Raw genomic sequence first — 18093 nt, forward strand, 5'->3', positions numbered from 1 at the left:
TGGTCTATAACGAGTTAAGAATACAAGGAATTCAGACAAACATAGGAAGACGATAAGCAAGGGAACAAAGTGCATAAAAATATAATTGTATAAATTTAAAACACATACACACACAAAGTCAATCTGAACCCTGATTAAATTCAATGATCAATACTGACTGGAGAGGAGAGATGATGAGACATTTTCCTCTTTTCAGCGGTGAAATGGAAGGTTATAGGTGCAAAATACTTTATGTGCTGCTTTGCTTTGCTTACTTTTGTTACTGTTATTACAAAAGTTTCTTCTGGGGTAAGTTTGTATATTACTCTGCAACTGTGGCATAAAGTACAAAAGATAGCAATATAACTTTAAAAAAAAAAACTCACTACTGTGGAAAAAAAAGAGGAATGGCAATATGAAGAGAGCCAAAATACAAATTCTATAGTTAATCAAGCAAATCCGAATCTTAAATTACACTGTGGAAAAATCTCTGTCCTAGATCAATGGAAACAAGATGTAAAAAAGTCTAAGTTTAAAAGTAGTTCACCATGATACAGTAGAATATTATCATATTACCATTAAGTAGAGGGTTAGCGTGAAAAAATACACATGCATTCTATTTGGGATGGTAGCAGTTGGTGAGCTGGAACTTTGCTTTTTTATGCTATGTAAAAGAAGTTTCACTTGATATATGTTTTTTTTTTCTTTTGAATTATGATAAAAGCTACAATTGTGACAAGATACTTGAAAAAAACAAGCATCTGTCATTTCATCATGGAGGATGCTGCCTCTCAATCACTCACAGTAGTAGATGCTCTTTGACAGATGCTATGAACAAAGAGTTTACCATGCTGCTGACAAGACAGTGAATGGCCTCTCTGTGCTGGTCATGAGACAGCCATTCTCCCTCCAGAAAAATTCGCAGCTTCTTACCTAAAGTCTTTACAACTTAACAAGAGCTACTGGAATTTGCAATTCAGAAGTATAATCTTTCAGAAACACCCAGAGTCACTTAGTCAACCAGAAGATGCATCAAAGGCATTATTGAAGGTTTCTAACCAAATAATCTGATATGAAACTTTTATCACTAATTAATGGTATAAGCTTATTACTTCAAAGAATCACAGAATGCTGATACTAGAATGCAGCCTAGTGATTTCCTTGGCTAGCCCACTCATTTTACAAATGAGAATACTTTGGCCATGAGACCTGCCTAAGTCACCTTTTTGATCTTGGGTTTCTTTAGGGAAGATAGGTCATAAAATGAATAAAACACTGGGCTTGGAGTCTGGAACAGCAGAGTTCAAATCCAGTTGCAAACATTTACTAGTTGTGCAACTCTGAGCAACACTTATTTGCCTCAGTTTCCTCATCTACAAAAGTGGGGGGGGTGATAATCAGGATCAAATAAGAATAATTGTAAAGAGATTAGCATGGGGTCTGGCACACAGTAAGTACCATATAAATGTTACTTATTATTGTTAGCTGTAATCTGTATCAGTAATACAATTCCTCTCTAGCACTATTATTCTTCAAGTCCAATTCAACATACATGGATAGAATTAATGTTTCACTTTAAGAAATGCACCCACCCTTAAGAGTCAGAAGGGACTGTTCCCTATGTTCTGTACTTACCACAACCTTGACATGTTTGGATAAATCCCTGGAGCTTCTCTGCAGGAAGTCAGAAAAGGCTGCCTGGACCACAAAGAAGAAAAAGTGAAAAGAAAATATTCATATATGTAAATTTTATATACCGACCGACACATGCACACACATATACATTATATATAAATTAAATATATGTGTCACTAAATAAATCACTAATATCATCTCTAGCTCCATGTAGTAGTTACTAAATATGAAGTCATCTGCTACACCTGTACTGAATTGCTTATGAGCTTTAAGTGGGTATATCTCTGTTTTGGATTATAAACAATATACATGAATGGTAGGGACAAGTTACTTAGTTTTCCATTTATTAGCTAAAGGAAGGAAAGAAGTGAACAGATCTCCATAGTTTGCAAATTTTAAGAGCCAATTCTAAAATTAATTTACATAATTTTCTCTTTTCTTCTCTCTCTCTCTATCTCTCTCTCCTTTCTTTCTTTTTTCCTTCTTCCTTTTTTTTAAACTCTCTGCTGTTGAGAAAATACTACTTACTTTGTCATTATTACCCAACTCCCAATTTTTCTATCTAATGATGTAAGTTTAACTTTAAAGCTCCCCAAAATATGGTTCTAGATTTTTTTTCCTTCTCCCTTCAATTTCACTCTCCCCTAAGAAATGCCTTTACCATACCTCTTAGGGGGAGGCTCCCAGAAATCTTTAAGCACACATATAATTCCATATAAGACTCTGAAGATTCCATTTATTCCTTACTCAACTGGGATTTCCCAATTTCAGCACATAAGACTCACTGAATTAGTTAATACCCCCCCCCCCAGAACATTTTATTCAGAAACCCTGTGGCCAGATCCCTATATTAACAACAGATTATATTAGTTCAGCCTTTGCTTAAGTCTCCCTCCCTCTTAGCCATGTACTCATCTCTTGCTTCATGCTACCCATAGTATCTCTCATATCCCTCCTTGAATCTGCTTTTTTCTCTGAGGCTGCTCCAAGAGCAACACAGGGCTTTCAAAGACTTTAAAACTTAAAAGGAAGAAAAGAGTGAAAAAAAATCAACAACAAACAGGACTAGTCCTATCTCCACCTACTTAGTTAAAGATGTATTTCCCAAACCTTTATTTCCAGAGCAAAAAGATTCACTTTGATATTCTAAAAGAACTCAGATTTCTTGTTGAGGACACTTTTACCAGCACAGAGACAGCAACACTTCTGTACCCTTTCATCGTGCATTGTTCTTGCCTATATAGTGAAATTTGTTGTTGTTGAAATTGTGAATGAATGTACTGGAAGCTTTGATCCCATTATTCTAGCATTTTGGGAGTAACTAAAAAAAATTATAATTCTGACATTTGGATAGAACTTAGGCTTTTCAAAGCTGAGAGTTAAAAGAGTGTAATGATTTTTCCCCCCACAGTCACATATCAGTAAATATCAGAGGCAGGATTTGAATCTTATTTAATTTTGTCCTTACAACAAATAAATTCTATTACCCCCATTTTTACAGATGAGGAAACTAAGATTGAGAGAAGTTATATAACAAGATCACAAAGCTAGTAAATGTCTGAGGTAGGATTCAAATTTGGGTCTTCATGACTCTATATCTAGCACTCTACAATGGCATGCCATTTCCTCGAAGAAGATATATTAAAAAGCATTTTTTCAACTTCTTTGCAGAGCAAGCAGACACTGCCTGTAATGTCAAACATTTTTGATGTGTTGATTATAATAAACTTTTTTTTTCTTTGCTATAAGTGATAGTTCTCTGGAAGGGGAAAGGAATGGGGTGCACCAGGAAACATAGGTGACATTAAAAACACAAAACAAAAACAAAAGTAATGTTTGCTAAATATTTTATGCCCATTGTTCAGAACCAACCTAGCTACATTTGAAGAGGATCATCCTAAAGAGTTTATCACTAAATACTCAAAAGTTGTAGAAGCAAATACTCACCAAAGAAATCAAGAATCCTTAAAGTATTATAGCATATATATGTATGTTTGCATAATGGTGGGTTTGTGTATATATTTATGTATGTATATATGTATATATGTGTATATACATTATGATAACAGTGACTTTTTTCCAGCCAACCTATGGAATTTGTAATTTACATAATTGTACCAAATTCTTAAATCTTTGTACTTCAATGTCCTCTATCTCCTTTTCCTTTATCTCCACTTCTCCACTCCAATATGTTTGATGAACCACAGGAATAGAACTTCCTCCATGAAGGGAGAAGCATTTTGTTACTGCAGCTAAAATAATTTTAAATAGGAAAAAAATAATAAGAAGAAAGGTCCATACTCACCCCTGCATAAAACATTTTATTTCTAAAGCGACTGTTGAATTTCTCTGGATTTGCTTCTGTAAAGAAGAAAAAGTAAAAATTGTTATAATAATCTTGTTAAAGACAGCTATTTGAGTAGCATTGCTTTCAGCTTCAGGAGTTTCATTGCCATCTTTCCCTTGGGCAGGAAGCCATCTGGGTATTCAGCCTAAGCATTCTAGAAGTTTTCAATATAGGGAAGGAAAAAAAGGAGGGAAAGAGTAGTGGAGAAAAGATGGAGAAATATACACTGTTCCCTGGGATGTTCTCCCTATACCATGCATACATCCTCCAAATAGGATGAAATGTAACAAATCCCAGGCAAGACAATAATGAGGAATTTGTAATGTACCATCTGCTCTCTTGCTTTTGACAGAATTTGCAGCATTCTTTGGTTTAGTGCACTCATCAAAGGCAGATGGTCTGATAAACATATTCCTGGCTTTATATTATAGTTAAAGTACAACTGGAAAAGTTTTAGTCTAATCTTGGCCATTGAAAAGAAATAATGAAATAAAACTACCTCTTCTTGGCAAAGAGGTAGCAACCACATATCAGTTTTTTGTTTGCTTGTTTGACTGATTTTTCTTTATTTCAAGAAATGCTAAGAGTGGAGAGATTTCAAAATGATTGTGGAAAACAAAAAACTGACAGACAATATTTACTTTTAGAAGAAAAATGTTGACCACATTCTATGAGTTTGAAGGGTTTGAAAAGAATACCCATCATCCTAATATGCTCTGAGCTTTGAGACTCTCTAATTCTCTTCTAGGAGCACCAGAAAGAGACAATGCCAGTACCAGGCACAGAAAACATTCCCTTGAACTGATTGCATCAGAAAATGGCTAAATGAAATGTTACAGAGCTTTCTCCCAGTAACTAAAAGTCTAAGACATTGCTAAAGAAGCATCTATCAGCTGTTTGTCTCCCCATATTTTGGCTCACACTCTCCCTAATCCAATCTGAGAGCTAGGTTTTTTTTCTCCAAATCAGTTCCCATTAGTAATCTGACTGGCTGAACACAATTGGGGGCTTGTTGCTATTCTGAATGTTTATTTCCTTTTAATGGCAAGTAAATGAAGAGAAACATCCAGGTGTCAGTTCACTAGGTCTGGGCAGAGACTCAACTATAGGGTCTCAGGAAATCATCCTGGCAATATCTATTCAAAACCATTAGGAAAGAAGTACTATCTCATGACCTGGAAACTGACAGAGGACATCAAATTGTCAGAGGGAGCATTATCCGGCATTTATAGAGCAGTTTACAGTTACTGTTGAATGATCTCCATTATTTGTCGTTTCTACAGAAGAAGGAATGGAGCCAGGTAATCTCCGATAAAATAAGAAGTCATAGAGAGGACAGGGACGACAACTGACTATTAAAAACAAAAAACAAAAAAAAAAATCTCTCCATCCCAGGTTAAGTATATTACTTCTCCAACAATCAGTGGAGATAAAAATTATACATCTGTCTGGGCCCAAATGATAGAAGGCTTGGATCTCATTATCTCTGATACCCTTACTTAACAGCTACTTTCAGGCACAACAAAATGCTATTATTTCAGGCTCTCCTATTTCAAAATTCAATATGAATGGGTTGAAGTTAAACTTTGTACTGCTCAGGAAGAAAAGGGTTTCCAAAGCAAATTAATAATGTAAAGAGGGTTGCAGGGGAATGTATAACACACTCAAAAGAACAAAGTTTTGAGTATAAAACAACAACCACATATATATATATTATATATATATATAAATATGAATAATAAATAGTCCTCATTTGTTCATTTAACACAAGTCTAGCAGGAATTAGACTTGGTAATGTGTTACTATATATACTTGAAATTTCAAATATAATATATATATGTATGTATGTGTGCATATATGTATGTATATTCTTTAAGTCAGAGTGGCCTTTCCAATTGATTCATATTAATAAGGTACTCACTAAAACATAAGATTTTGTCCAGCTGTTGTCCATTTCCCTATCTGTTGTCCATTTCAATTTAAAAAATTCAGCTAGAATTTATTAAGTTCTTATTATACGCCAAATACTATGCTAGGCACTAAGATACAAAGTCAAAAAAAAAAATAATGTCTTCCCTCAAGGAGTTTATATTTTATTGGGGGAAATTATGTATCAGCAGTCAAATAAATACAAATAACAATAATAATTTAAATACAAAGGAATCGGGGATATTTAGGTAAATCAGAAAAGGTTTTATTTTGTTTTGTTTTGTTTTGGTAAGAAGTAGATACCTAGCTATATCTATTAATCCCTAGCAGGATTCCAAAAGCTATAGAAGAGGGTCTTCATATATGATACATAACTTTGCAAGTGGCTGGAGGCAGAAGTTGGAGTGCTACATTTGAGGAAATTCAATAACTCTATTTGCCTAGAATATAGAATATATGAGCTACTTACTATCTGGATGACCTTAGGTAAGTCATTAAAACTTTCTGGTCCCCAGTTAATAAACTATAAAATAGTGTGACTCTAAGGTCCAATGTCTAAGTTCCCATTTGAATCTATGATGTGAAGGTGCTTTTATCCTATGAATTATGTAAAATCAGTCTGGAAAGACAGACCAGATACAGACTGTGAAGAGATTTTGGTTCCAAACAGAGAAATTCACTATTTTAGTAAAGGAGAGACACGATCGGACACGTGGTTTAAGACTATCAATTTAACAATTGTGCAAAAGATGGATTGGAGAAAGGAGAAACTGGGGGCAAAGAGGCCAATTAGGAGGCTCTAATGTGATTTATATTGCGGCAAGAATCTAAATTTATTTACTATATTGTAGAAGTGCTTATTTTGTTCCTTGAATTAAAAATAAATTTTAAAATAAAACTTAATTAAAAATATTTTAAATTTAGTTTTAAGGAAAAAAAAAAAAACTTCTGCATTTAAAGCTATGACTAAGGCAGAAATGACATCTCTGAGATTGGGGTCAAGGCTACCATTGGGTACAAGTCTATTGACATTTTTTGCAGTAATAACACCCCAGCAATAATTTAAGAAAATGAAAACTTAGGGGGAATATTTGGCCAATAGGCCTATGTCCCAGTGTTATTAAAGCCCTAAATAGTGGGTAAAATATTTCCTTCTGATGCTTTATATATAATCCAACTTGAAGCAACATTTAAAATAGGTCATTTCTCCAGTTCCTTCCAGCTATTGGCTTCTCATTTTCTTCATTTTCAATCTAAATGAAGTGATTCTCATAATTAGAGACCAGAACTGGTCTGCCTATAAAATCATGGCCCAATCCTGTAAGAAATTGAGAAATTTTTAGGAGTTTACAATTAGACTCTAGCTCCCTCAATGCTGGAATTTCATGTAAGTCTCCTTAAATTGCCCTTCCATATTCAGAAAATGAGCAGATCTTCCCCTTTATTTTCTACTCATTCAGCCCCTTCTGGACTGAAAGAGCTACTTGAATAGTATCTGCATTAAAGCTAAGATCTCAAGGGAAGCTTTCACTTTACTAGAACAGAAGGGAAAAATAAAGACTAGCCTCTGCATTTTACCTTGTCTCCTTAACATCATCATGGATCATCATCATCACCATTGTCACCATCATTTAACAATAGCAGTGAACAATTATATTTTCCACTGCTTTGCAATTTGCAAAATCTTATACACGTCAGCTCATAACATGTAGACAACATATAGGGGGATCCAATATGATTTTTAGTACCATTCAAGGTAAGTATCCCTCCTATTATAAGGCCCATTACACAGATAAGAAATCTAAGGATGAAAGGCTTGACCAGTGTCATATGCATAATAAGTACTTAATACTTGAATTCAATCTAGGTCATCCTGACTCTTTGTCCATTATCTATCACTTATACTTTATAGGAGGTATAAGTCATTAATTATATCACACAGACTACCACTCCCTTCATTCCATACTCCAAATATTTTCCCTGAAAGTTTTATCTAATGCCCTGAAGTCACATGGAGCCCAGGGAGACTGGGCTTTCTCCATTATCCTCTTTTCCTTCTTTTTATTCTCCAGATGCTCTGTAATTTGGAGGGGTTATACTATGGAAATTTCCCCCAACTGACCCTGGGGTGGTAAAGAGACAGATAGGTAAAAGTATGTATCTCCCAGATCACCACAAGATAAACTGAAAGGGGGTTAGAATTTGGAGGTTAAGGAATCTGGAGAAGGAAGTAAAAGGAGAGGATAGTAATAGTACCAGTTTTTTTTTCTACAGCTCCAGGCTAACTATTGATAAAGCAGAGTTGGTATCTGAGAACTAAACTGAATCTCAAGAGCAGCAAAGATTCACACATATTCCTACTGCTTTTCCACCAGAATCTTTTTCATTAGTCAAAGTAACGGAGAGGCCAGGGATGAACAACAGTGTTTGTGGTGATCTAGAGAAGTTCTCTCTTTCTTTTCTGGCTGATGCTATCCCAACCTGAGTTCATTTATGGTCCCCTCTGAAGACAGGAGGATAGAGTCCTACAATTCTTGGCTGAGACAGCACCTAAATCACCTCCTCTACAAAACTAACATCAGAAATTCTTGTGTAATGTGGCTTTGTAGTTGGAATGAAGGGTAAAAATGGTGGGACTGAGAGAAGGCTGCTTGTAGCCTCTTGTTTATGGGGTGATTTTTTTGCTGAAGATGGGGGGAAAGCCATGTATGAACTCTACAACAGAGAGAAAGTGACAGCATATTTTGTACTTTGTAAAGAATTCACTAAAACAGAGGAAGAAGGGCAGCTAGGTGGCTCAGTGGATAGAGCACCAGCCCTGAAGTCAAGAGGACCTGAATTCAAATCTGATCTCAGACACTTAACACTTCCTAGCTGTGTGACCCTGGGCAAGTCACTTAACCCCAATTGACTGGGGGGGGGGGGAGAACAGAGGGAGAAAAGAAAAGCTAATTAAATATCATTTTGCTTTGAATCACATAAAGTCTAACTCTAGTTCCCTTATATGGTCCACTACAAGGACATAGCAAAAAGCAAAGGATTGTAAACTCACCTCCCTTAGTTTGTAGCTTTTTATCGCCACAAAGAGAGAAATTATTAAAAAAAATAAACTCTGAAAGATTAAAGAATTGTTATCAATGCAGTTATTCAAGAGAATTGATGATGATGCATGTTTCTCATAGCCTGACAAATGTGATAAACTAAATATGCAGGATATGAGACATATGCTTTTGAACATGGCCAGTGTCCAAATTTGTTTACCTTGGCAAATCTTACTTGTCACAAGAGTTTTCTTTTTCTTTTCTTTTCCTATTTTGTTATTGGGAAGGATGAAGAGAGAAAATAAGTGCTAATTCTTTTAAATAACAGATTTTTAAAAGAAGCAAAAAAATGTTCTTAAATACCTGGTAAAGAAGCCTAAATAAGCAGATATCATGAATATAAATAATTGGAAGCATTGTAACATGTGCCTGAAAATCTCAAGGCCCGAGGAATTATTTGGCCATTGTTTAGAGACAAACTTCCCAAATAAGATGGTTCCAATGCCAAAGTTATTTCTTAAATTATATTCAAGGATAGTCATGAAAACAATCAGAAAAAAAAAAAAAAAACAGAGGTTGAAAAAAAGTGGTCCCATGCATGGAAAAGGTGGGAATCATAATAAGAAGCCACAAAACTATAAAAGAATTTGTTTAAGCTACTAATATCTACTGCCATTATCAATATTATTAATAGAACACAGGAGTACACGATTATTCATGCTTTACAGACTGAGAAGGGACCTGAAAAGGTAATATATTTCCTCTAGTTTATCATTACCAGTTGCCCTTTGGACACCTCAAACTGGATGTTCCCTAGGCAATTTAAAGTAATTTTGTCCAAAACAAGATTTATCCCCCACCAACCTCATTCTCACATAATCCTTCACTCTTCTGAACTTGCCTATTTCTTTCAAGGCCACCACCATCTTCCCAGAGATCTAGACTCACAATCTCAGTATTATCTTTGACTCCTTAGTCTTATTCATCCTCATCTCCAGTCAACCATCAAAAATTTTCCAACATCTCTTAGATAAGTCTTATATCCTCCATTCACACTGCTATAACTTTAGTTCAGTGGAGCCAAACTCAAACAGAAATAAGAGCCACTAAACCAAACATTAGGACCCCAAGTTGCATATTGTCATAGAAAAACCATATTTTAACATTTTCTATATTCCATTATATTTTTATTTTATTTTACTTATAATTTTAATCTTTAAGGAAGTGTTGCCCACCATATTTGATACCTCTATTCTAATTCAGGCTCTCATCTCGTCTTACCTGATTTAATGCAATATCCTTCTAATTGTTCAGCCTCCTACAAGTCTTTCCTCACTCTTTCCTATCCTTCTCAATAAATTCAATAAACACCAGTAGTTCCCTATTGCCTCTAACATCAAAGATAAGTTCTCAGTTTGGCATTTAAAGATAAGGCCCCTTTCTATCTTTCTAATCTTCATATACATTATTCCCCTTCATTAACCCTTTAATATATTTGATGTGGCTTGAACCCGGCCTTCCATTTCTTACATCCCTGCTTTCCATTAGCTGTCTCCCAGGCTTGTCATGGCCTTCCTTTCCATGTCTACCTGTTTGTTTGCCTAGCTCACTAAAATCCCATCTTCCACAGGAAGTCTATGCAAGTCCCTCCAGCTGCTAGTACTTTTCTTCCCCCTCCTGAGATTAGCTGTCATCTCCCCTGTACACATCTTGTGTGGACCTACTTTTTGCAAGTTTTATATCTTCTCCTCAACTCCATTAGAATGTATTTTCTTGCAAGTAGGGGCTGTTTTTTTTTCAGTTTTGTCTCCTCCATAGTTAACAAAGTAATCATACAAAGCAAGTTTTTAATAAAAGACATGACTTCACTTGGTTCTGATAAATTCATAGGGAAGAGCTAGAATTTGAACAAGAAAAAATAAATGAGAATTGCATTTGGAAAATGAAAGCTTCTGGCAAAAAGTTGTCCCCAGCCCAGATGACATTTTAGTGAAGTGGAAAAGCCTGATGAGAAAGAGTATGTGAAGAGATCTCAGATATGTTATAGTTATTCATCTGTATCTGACTCTTCATGACCCTTTCATGGAGTTTTTTTTGGCAAAAATACTGGAGTAGTTTGGCATTTCCTTCTCCAGTTTATTTTACAGATGAAATAAAGGCAAACAGAGTTAAATGACTCACCCAAGATCACACAGCTAGCAAGTACATGAAGCCAAATTTAAACTCAGGTCTGTACTCAATCCTCTGAGCCGCTTTTCTACCCCTGATCTAACATATACCCCTGATGTAACATAAATAGAGGCGATTCCCAGGCCCCTTCTTTGGTTTAGGGTTTAGAGAATTCATTCAGAGTTCTAGGAAGCCCCATTACCTCAATCCCAAAGAATTCTGATTTATTGATCTGAGTTTAGCTTGGACTTCCAGCATCACCAGCAGACCCTTTGGTTCAGGCAAAATATAGAATTAAAAGCAAGAGCCAAATGGAACCTTAGGGGCTGGAAAATGGAAAAGAAAACAAGGAATGGTTGACTTACGGGGGGTCAACCAGACCACTGGGAGATAAATACAAAGCAACTGAGTCATGTACATTGATATAGCATATACATACTGCATGGATTCCCTCAAACATCAATGGTGTAAATATTCATTGGCTATCAGAGAGTGGTAAGGGAACCTCAAATATAATACACACCATTTGGGGGGGCTATGCTTTAAGTAGCTGTTCCAGTCCTTTCTGATTGGATCCCTACCAAGGAAAAGGGGACAAAATGATATTGGGCAATTGGCAGAGGAAGCTGAATGACTTATTTCTACCTGCTGCCTTCCCATGCTCACAATCCTGAGCCTCAGGGCATATTTAATGACTTTGCAGCATAGACTTCTCAGTCTTAAATACAGATAAAACATGTCTTACTTCAATCTTGCAGACATTTTAGAACTTTGTTTCTCAGCTTGCTTGAGTGCTAGCACTTTTAGCCAAGATTGTGATATTATAAAAATCAGGACAAAGGAAGCCTGATGGCCAAAATTCACAAAGCAGCCAAAATACTACAGGATGAGCGAGGAAAATAAACAGACTGTACCTTGGAACCACACGTATAAAATATATTACTCAAATATATACACAGTCCAAGCCAGAATATTCTTGGAAATTCAGTGATGCACATAACTTAATACACTTCATAAAGAATTTGGAAATGGAATATTTCCTATACCTATCTACATTCAGGACAGTAAGAAGTAGTGGATAGGATGCTGGAGCTGAAGTCACAAAGATGTAGGTTCAAAATCCATTTCAAATAGTAATTGTATACTTCAACAAGCCCTTACTCTTTTTGTGCCCTTAGTATCCTGACCTATAAAATAAGGGTATTAGACTAGATACCCCCTAAAGTTCCTTCTTCCTTTCTGATCTTGCAGAACTGGGATACAAATTCTGCCCCTGACAATCAGCAGTTATCCATCCAAGGCCAAGTCACTTAATATTTCCGAAACTTTGGTAATTGTCTAAGCTTTATCAATTAAACAGTAATTGTATAATTTGCTTCAGTGAATGGAGTTCCATATCAACTATAACATATTATCTATCAAGCCAACAATCTTTTCATAGCAAAGATCTAAATTATATCAAAATAGAGAATTAATAATATTTAAAGAAACAAATATAGAATGCCCATTTATATAACTTATTATAGGCAATAGAATGGATCATAAAAGTATAAATGAAATCTAATCTTTATACTCTCTTAATTCAAAGAAGTCATTAAATTGGATTTCTGTTGCTACAATTTCATTTCTCTGAAGTTTGCTCTCAATCTCAATCCCTACAGTAATTTCAAAATCTCTCTTTTCAAATTCCTAACCACATCCTTTTTTGTCCTCCAATTTTGTTGAGAAAGTTGAGGTCATTTGATGGGAAATTCCTCAACTCTCATCTATCTCATATACACATAACTCCTGTATAATTATTATATTCTTCTAATCCCCCCCTTCCCATTGAAGTCTCTTCAACTGCCCTCAGACATGCTCAGGTCTTCCACAATCTTCTCTCTTGTCTTTTTATTCCATGCAGAGCCCAAAGATGGAAATCTTTCTTCCTTTCTTTACTGTAAAGAGATGCCTCCATTAGTGCTCATCACCTACTTTCTTTTTGTAATATGGCTTCAGGAGCAGATGTTTCCAGCTTTACCAATAATTTCATACTTGCTTTATCAAATAACCTTTTTTATTCATCTATCTTCCTTAACTACTAATTGACATCAGGAACTACCTATATTTTGGGACTCTCAATTCTTTTTTTTTCCTTTGGAGACATCAATCACATTCTTCTTGTTCTCATTTTACTTTGCCATCCATTTTCTTGCCTTCACTGGCTCTTCTTCTTCCTGGTGGTAGTGAAGGTTCTATAAGTTTCTAATCCCACCACTCTTTTAATCTTTCTTTACACTTTATAGCCAGTCCATTTAAACTAGTATATAATAGTTGCAGTTATCTTCTCCAAGTAGATGATGCTAAATGATAAAGCACCAGGTTGTGTGAAATGGTTCAGAATGTGCAAAATTCAAAAAAGCTTTTCAATGCCACAAGGAGTCCCTTTATTTTGTAAAAAGGACAAAATGGGCATATTAAAATGATCTAATAGCTGGCTGTGTGTGAGTGAAGTGAACCATTTAAAAGTCAGAGGCAAAGAGGGAGAGGACATGTAAGGGCAAGATCTAGAGAGTTAGGAAGAAGTTAGGAAAGGTCCTAGTCAAGAATAAACTCACGCTCCCTATGTCTACATCAGCAATTGCATGATGGGAAGAGGAATATGCTAATACAGGATAATGAGAATGCTTTGGTCACAAAGGGTACTTGTAGGACAAGATTATCTCTACTGTACCTGCTTAGGGAAAGGAAGGGTTCCTTATCTGCAAGGTTGTTACTGCTTTGAAGTTGATCAAGCTATGGCGATGCAGACAAGAAAAAATAGTCCCAGGAACGTAGCCTCCCTTGGTTCAGGATAAAGTTGGCAGTGGGAACAGGGTAGACTTGGTTAGGGTTGACATCATTCATGACAATGGGAACAGGATGGACTAGGTTAGAATTCACATCATTCTTGACAATGGGAACAGGGTAAACTTGGTTAAAGTTGATATCATTCATGACAAATGGAACATGTTGGACTGTATTAGAATTTACATCATTCCCAAGGGCTATACCACACCACAAGTCTAAGCATGATCATGTTCTACTACTTAGGAAGTCGTTTTTCTACTACTTCTACTCAGGAAGTTACAATGGCTCCTTTTTTTGCTTGTAGCATAAAATATAAAACTCTCTTTTTGGCTATTAAAGCCCTTCATGGCTTGGCTCCAGTCTACATTTCCATGATTGTGGCACAATCTTCTCTATAAACTTGACATTCTAGTCAAACTGGACTATTTGCTGTTCCTGACACAGAAGAGTCTGTTGCTTCTATGCCCTTCTAAAAGCCTGTCCCTTATTTCTGGAATGTGCTTTTTTCTCATTAAAATCTCTAGATTCCTACAAAGCTCAATTTAAATGCCAAGTCCTACAGGAAGTTTACCCTTATTACCATCCCACTCCCCACCCCAGTGTATAAGTATTTAATAAATATTTCATCATTCATCCATTCAGCCCTTCTATACTTCCTGTACCTCCTCACTTTGCTTCCTTTACTGGTGGTGCCTTTTTTATGTGAAATAGGTGTGGCCTTCTCTTTGTCCCTCACTTATTTTACATCTCCATCCTTTAAGCCCAATTCTTTTTCAAATGAAATTTTCTCTTTTTTCAATTAATGAGCATTTATTTTCTCTCCTACACCTTGAGTCTCACCCCACAGAGAAAGAAGGGTGAAAAAAAGAGAAGGAAAACCTTTGTACTGAAAGTCAAGCAAAACAAATTCCCATACTGGCCGCATCCAAAATTAGTATCAAAGAACTTTAATAGTCCTTTAAAAGTATCAAAAATACTTTGATACTTTAATCATATCAAAGAACTAAGGGGTATCCATCAATTTTAAAATAGTTGAATAAATTATTGTATATGAATGTAATAGAATACTATTGTGGCATAAAAATTATAAAATGGGCCATTTCAAAAAAAGCTAGAAAGACTTTTATGAGCTGATACTGAATGAAGCAGAACAAACTGAACAATTCATATAACATAAACATTCTAAAGTCTAGCTCTTAAATTCTGAATCTTCCTCTCCATCTTAGTGACAATGCCCCTTCCCCATGTCACTTTATTTATACCTCTCTTATGCTTCTATGGTGTATTATTTTACATTATAGTTATTGCTTTTTGTTTCTTAGCATATTTCTCTAATTTCCATGATAGCAATATCTGTTTTAACTAAACTTTCCCACAATACTTAGCACAGCATTTTAAAAAAAGAAAAATGGAAAGGAGAAGAAAGGAAAAAAGGAAGAGAGAAAAGGTGCTTCACAAGTATTTATTGAATAAAACTGAATTGACTTTCCAAATTCTATTTCATGCCTGCTTTCAGATTGCCTTTTTTTTTTGGTTGTGCATGTAAATTTTCATGTGTGGGATACAAGTGAATCAAAACTGGATCTCATCTACAATTAGACCCCCAAACTGACTATAGGGCAGGAGACATTCTGTATGGTAGTATATGTGAAGGCAGCTTGCAGAATAAGATTATCCACAGTCTCCAATTTCTTCACATCAGCTCATTTGTGCAGTTCTGCCTCAAGCAATGCATTCTGAATCAGCATTCAAGCTTAATGAATTTTTCCACCCAGGTATCTGACTGCTTGAAATCTGTTATTTCTATTTCCAATTCACTGTTCCTCAACAGTCATTACAGAGACGAATTTTCAACAAGTACTATGGAAACGAATCTTCAGCTTAAACAGAATATTACATTGGCCACAGGCAGCAAAATGAGACTTGGACAATATTAGCAGCTCAGATTTTCTCCTTTGGCACTCTTAGTCACTCCTGGCTTCAATTATAACCCCAGTCTAAATGACTACCCAGACTATATGTCTAGCCCTTGAGACAAATCAAGTGAGAGCTCCAATCTCACATTTCTAACTTCCAAATTTCTAACTGGATACCTTGTCATCATTTCAAATGTAGTGCATCTAAAAGTAATCATCTTTATTCCATTCCAGCTCTGAGACTTGACTATTTCTGACAATGGCTCATCTGCCCAACAATCAAATTCAGAATCCACAGCCAAAGTTGACTGCTCTCTCTCTCACATCACCTTTCCCCTCACTATCAAGGGTCAGTTACCAAGTCGATTCTTCTTTCAAACTATCTTTCACATGTGTCCTTCTTTTCTGTTACCAATGCCAACACCCTTGTTCAGATTCCATACCTAGATTACTGCTATTCAGCCCACCAAAATAATCTCCTTATCTCCACTTTCATCTCCTTCAAATGCATCTTATGTATAACAACCAAAGTGATATTATCCTTAAAATACATATCATTTCAGTCAATCAATAAATATTTATTAAGTACCTATTACATGTCAAGGATTGCTAAGTGCTAATGATATAAATAATCCTGTTTTCAAGGAACTTATACTCTAATTGGGGGGAGGGGAAGGAGACTCACAAAAGAAAACTGAAATGGGAGAAGGTATCTGGCTCATGGAAATAATGGAAAAGTCCAAAAAGAGTTCAGTCAGGAAAGGAATGAAGAAATAGCTGACCTGGACCTCCTCTTTAAATGGAGATTTTAGAGTTCATGGCTCTACCCTTCAAATCAGAGGAGCTAAAGTTACTGTCAAAACTTAATTGAAAACTGTCAATATCTAACTCACCTTCAAAATAAAATACAAACTATTTGTCTTGGCATTGAAGGTCTTCAACAGTATAAACTTTTCTTATATCTCCAATCAACTTTCCTACAATAGGCAATATGATGTAGGGGAGAGTATAGTAGATGTTAAGGAGAGAACTAGATTGAAATCCTAACTTGATAAGAGGAATAACTTCTTGAAAATTAAAGCTGGCATCTACATCCAGAAAGAGGACTATGGGGACTGAATGTGGATCACAACATAGTATTTTCATCTTTTTGTTGTTGTTTATTTGATTTTTTTCCTTGTTTTTTCCTTTTTGATCTGATTTTTCTTGTGCAGCATGATAAATGTGGAAATATGTTTAGACAAACCAAGTGTTTAACTTATATTGTATTACTTGCTGTCTAGCAGAGGAGGGGGGAAGAAGAGAAGAAGAGAAATAATTTGTCTAAAAATAAACAAAACAAACACTCATGTGACGCTGTTTACTTGTTTCAGGGATATCTGACTCGTGGGGACCCCATTTAGGGTTTTCTTGCAAAGACAAAACCAGGTCATTATACAGATAAGGAAAACAGAGGCAAACAGGGTCTACTCTTATTCATTTTTTAGTGCACATAACTTATCATCCTCAACCAGACTGTCAACAATTTGAGATCAGGAACTGGATCCTTCCTAACTCCTAACAAGTGATTTTACACAGACTGTATACAAAGTAAATTATTCAGAAAAAAGACAGATGAAGACTTTTGATCAGGTTATATGATAATACCTAACTATGTACTTCTTTCCTTCTATCTATATTTGTATAAGTATCTATATTTGTATCTATCTATATTTGTATAACTATCACCCTATTCGATTATAAACTCTTTTCAAGTAAGGCTTGTTTTATTCTTTGTTATTTATATCCCCAGTTCTCAGTAGAGTGCCTGACATATAATAATACTTAATAATACTTATTGGTTGATTGAAGAGCCAAAAAACTGGATTGATAAGCCTTTTATTCCTGATCCTTCCCAATGAATTTGTTTCCTCCCCTCAAATGTTCCCATTTTGTTTGGATTTTTTTTTTCCATTGCCACCATTGCACCCTACCTCACATTATAATTTAATATGTATAATATTCTTGCAATATACAGCAAATTCCTCAAAGACATGTGCTGCAATATTTTGTATCTCTGTATCCAACTCCTAACACATAAAAAGTGGTTAATATGTGTTTTTTAATTTTTATTGAATTCACCAATCTGTTCATCTCAATATTTTTACTGAAACTGGTGAATTTAAACTCAAAAAATATTGCCTGCTCTAGATAATTCCCATCTGTCTCAAATACTTCCTCTCCATCTGACTTTGAACATGTCACTTAC

General features: G+C 35.4%; 1 protein-coding gene across 1 annotated transcript in view; it reads right to left on the reverse strand.

Moving 5' to 3' along the window:
* Window positions 1–18093, reverse strand: part of DGKI (diacylglycerol kinase iota) — a 552148-nt gene that overhangs the window by 216616 nt on the left and 317439 nt on the right. The window contains exons 16-17 of the mRNA XM_031939143.1: window positions 3920–3975; window positions 1615–1677 (exon numbers count right to left, since the gene is read on the reverse strand). Coding sequence (XP_031795003.1) covers window positions 1615–1677; window positions 3920–3975 — 119 coding nt within the window. The remainder of the gene's footprint in view (window positions 1–1614; window positions 1678–3919; window positions 3976–18093) is intronic.

The sequence above is a fragment of the Sarcophilus harrisii genome, chromosome 5 (assembly GCF_902635505.1).
Source record: "Sarcophilus harrisii chromosome 5, mSarHar1.11, whole genome shotgun sequence".
Lineage (NCBI taxonomy): Eukaryota > Metazoa > Chordata > Mammalia > Dasyuromorphia > Dasyuridae > Sarcophilus > Sarcophilus harrisii.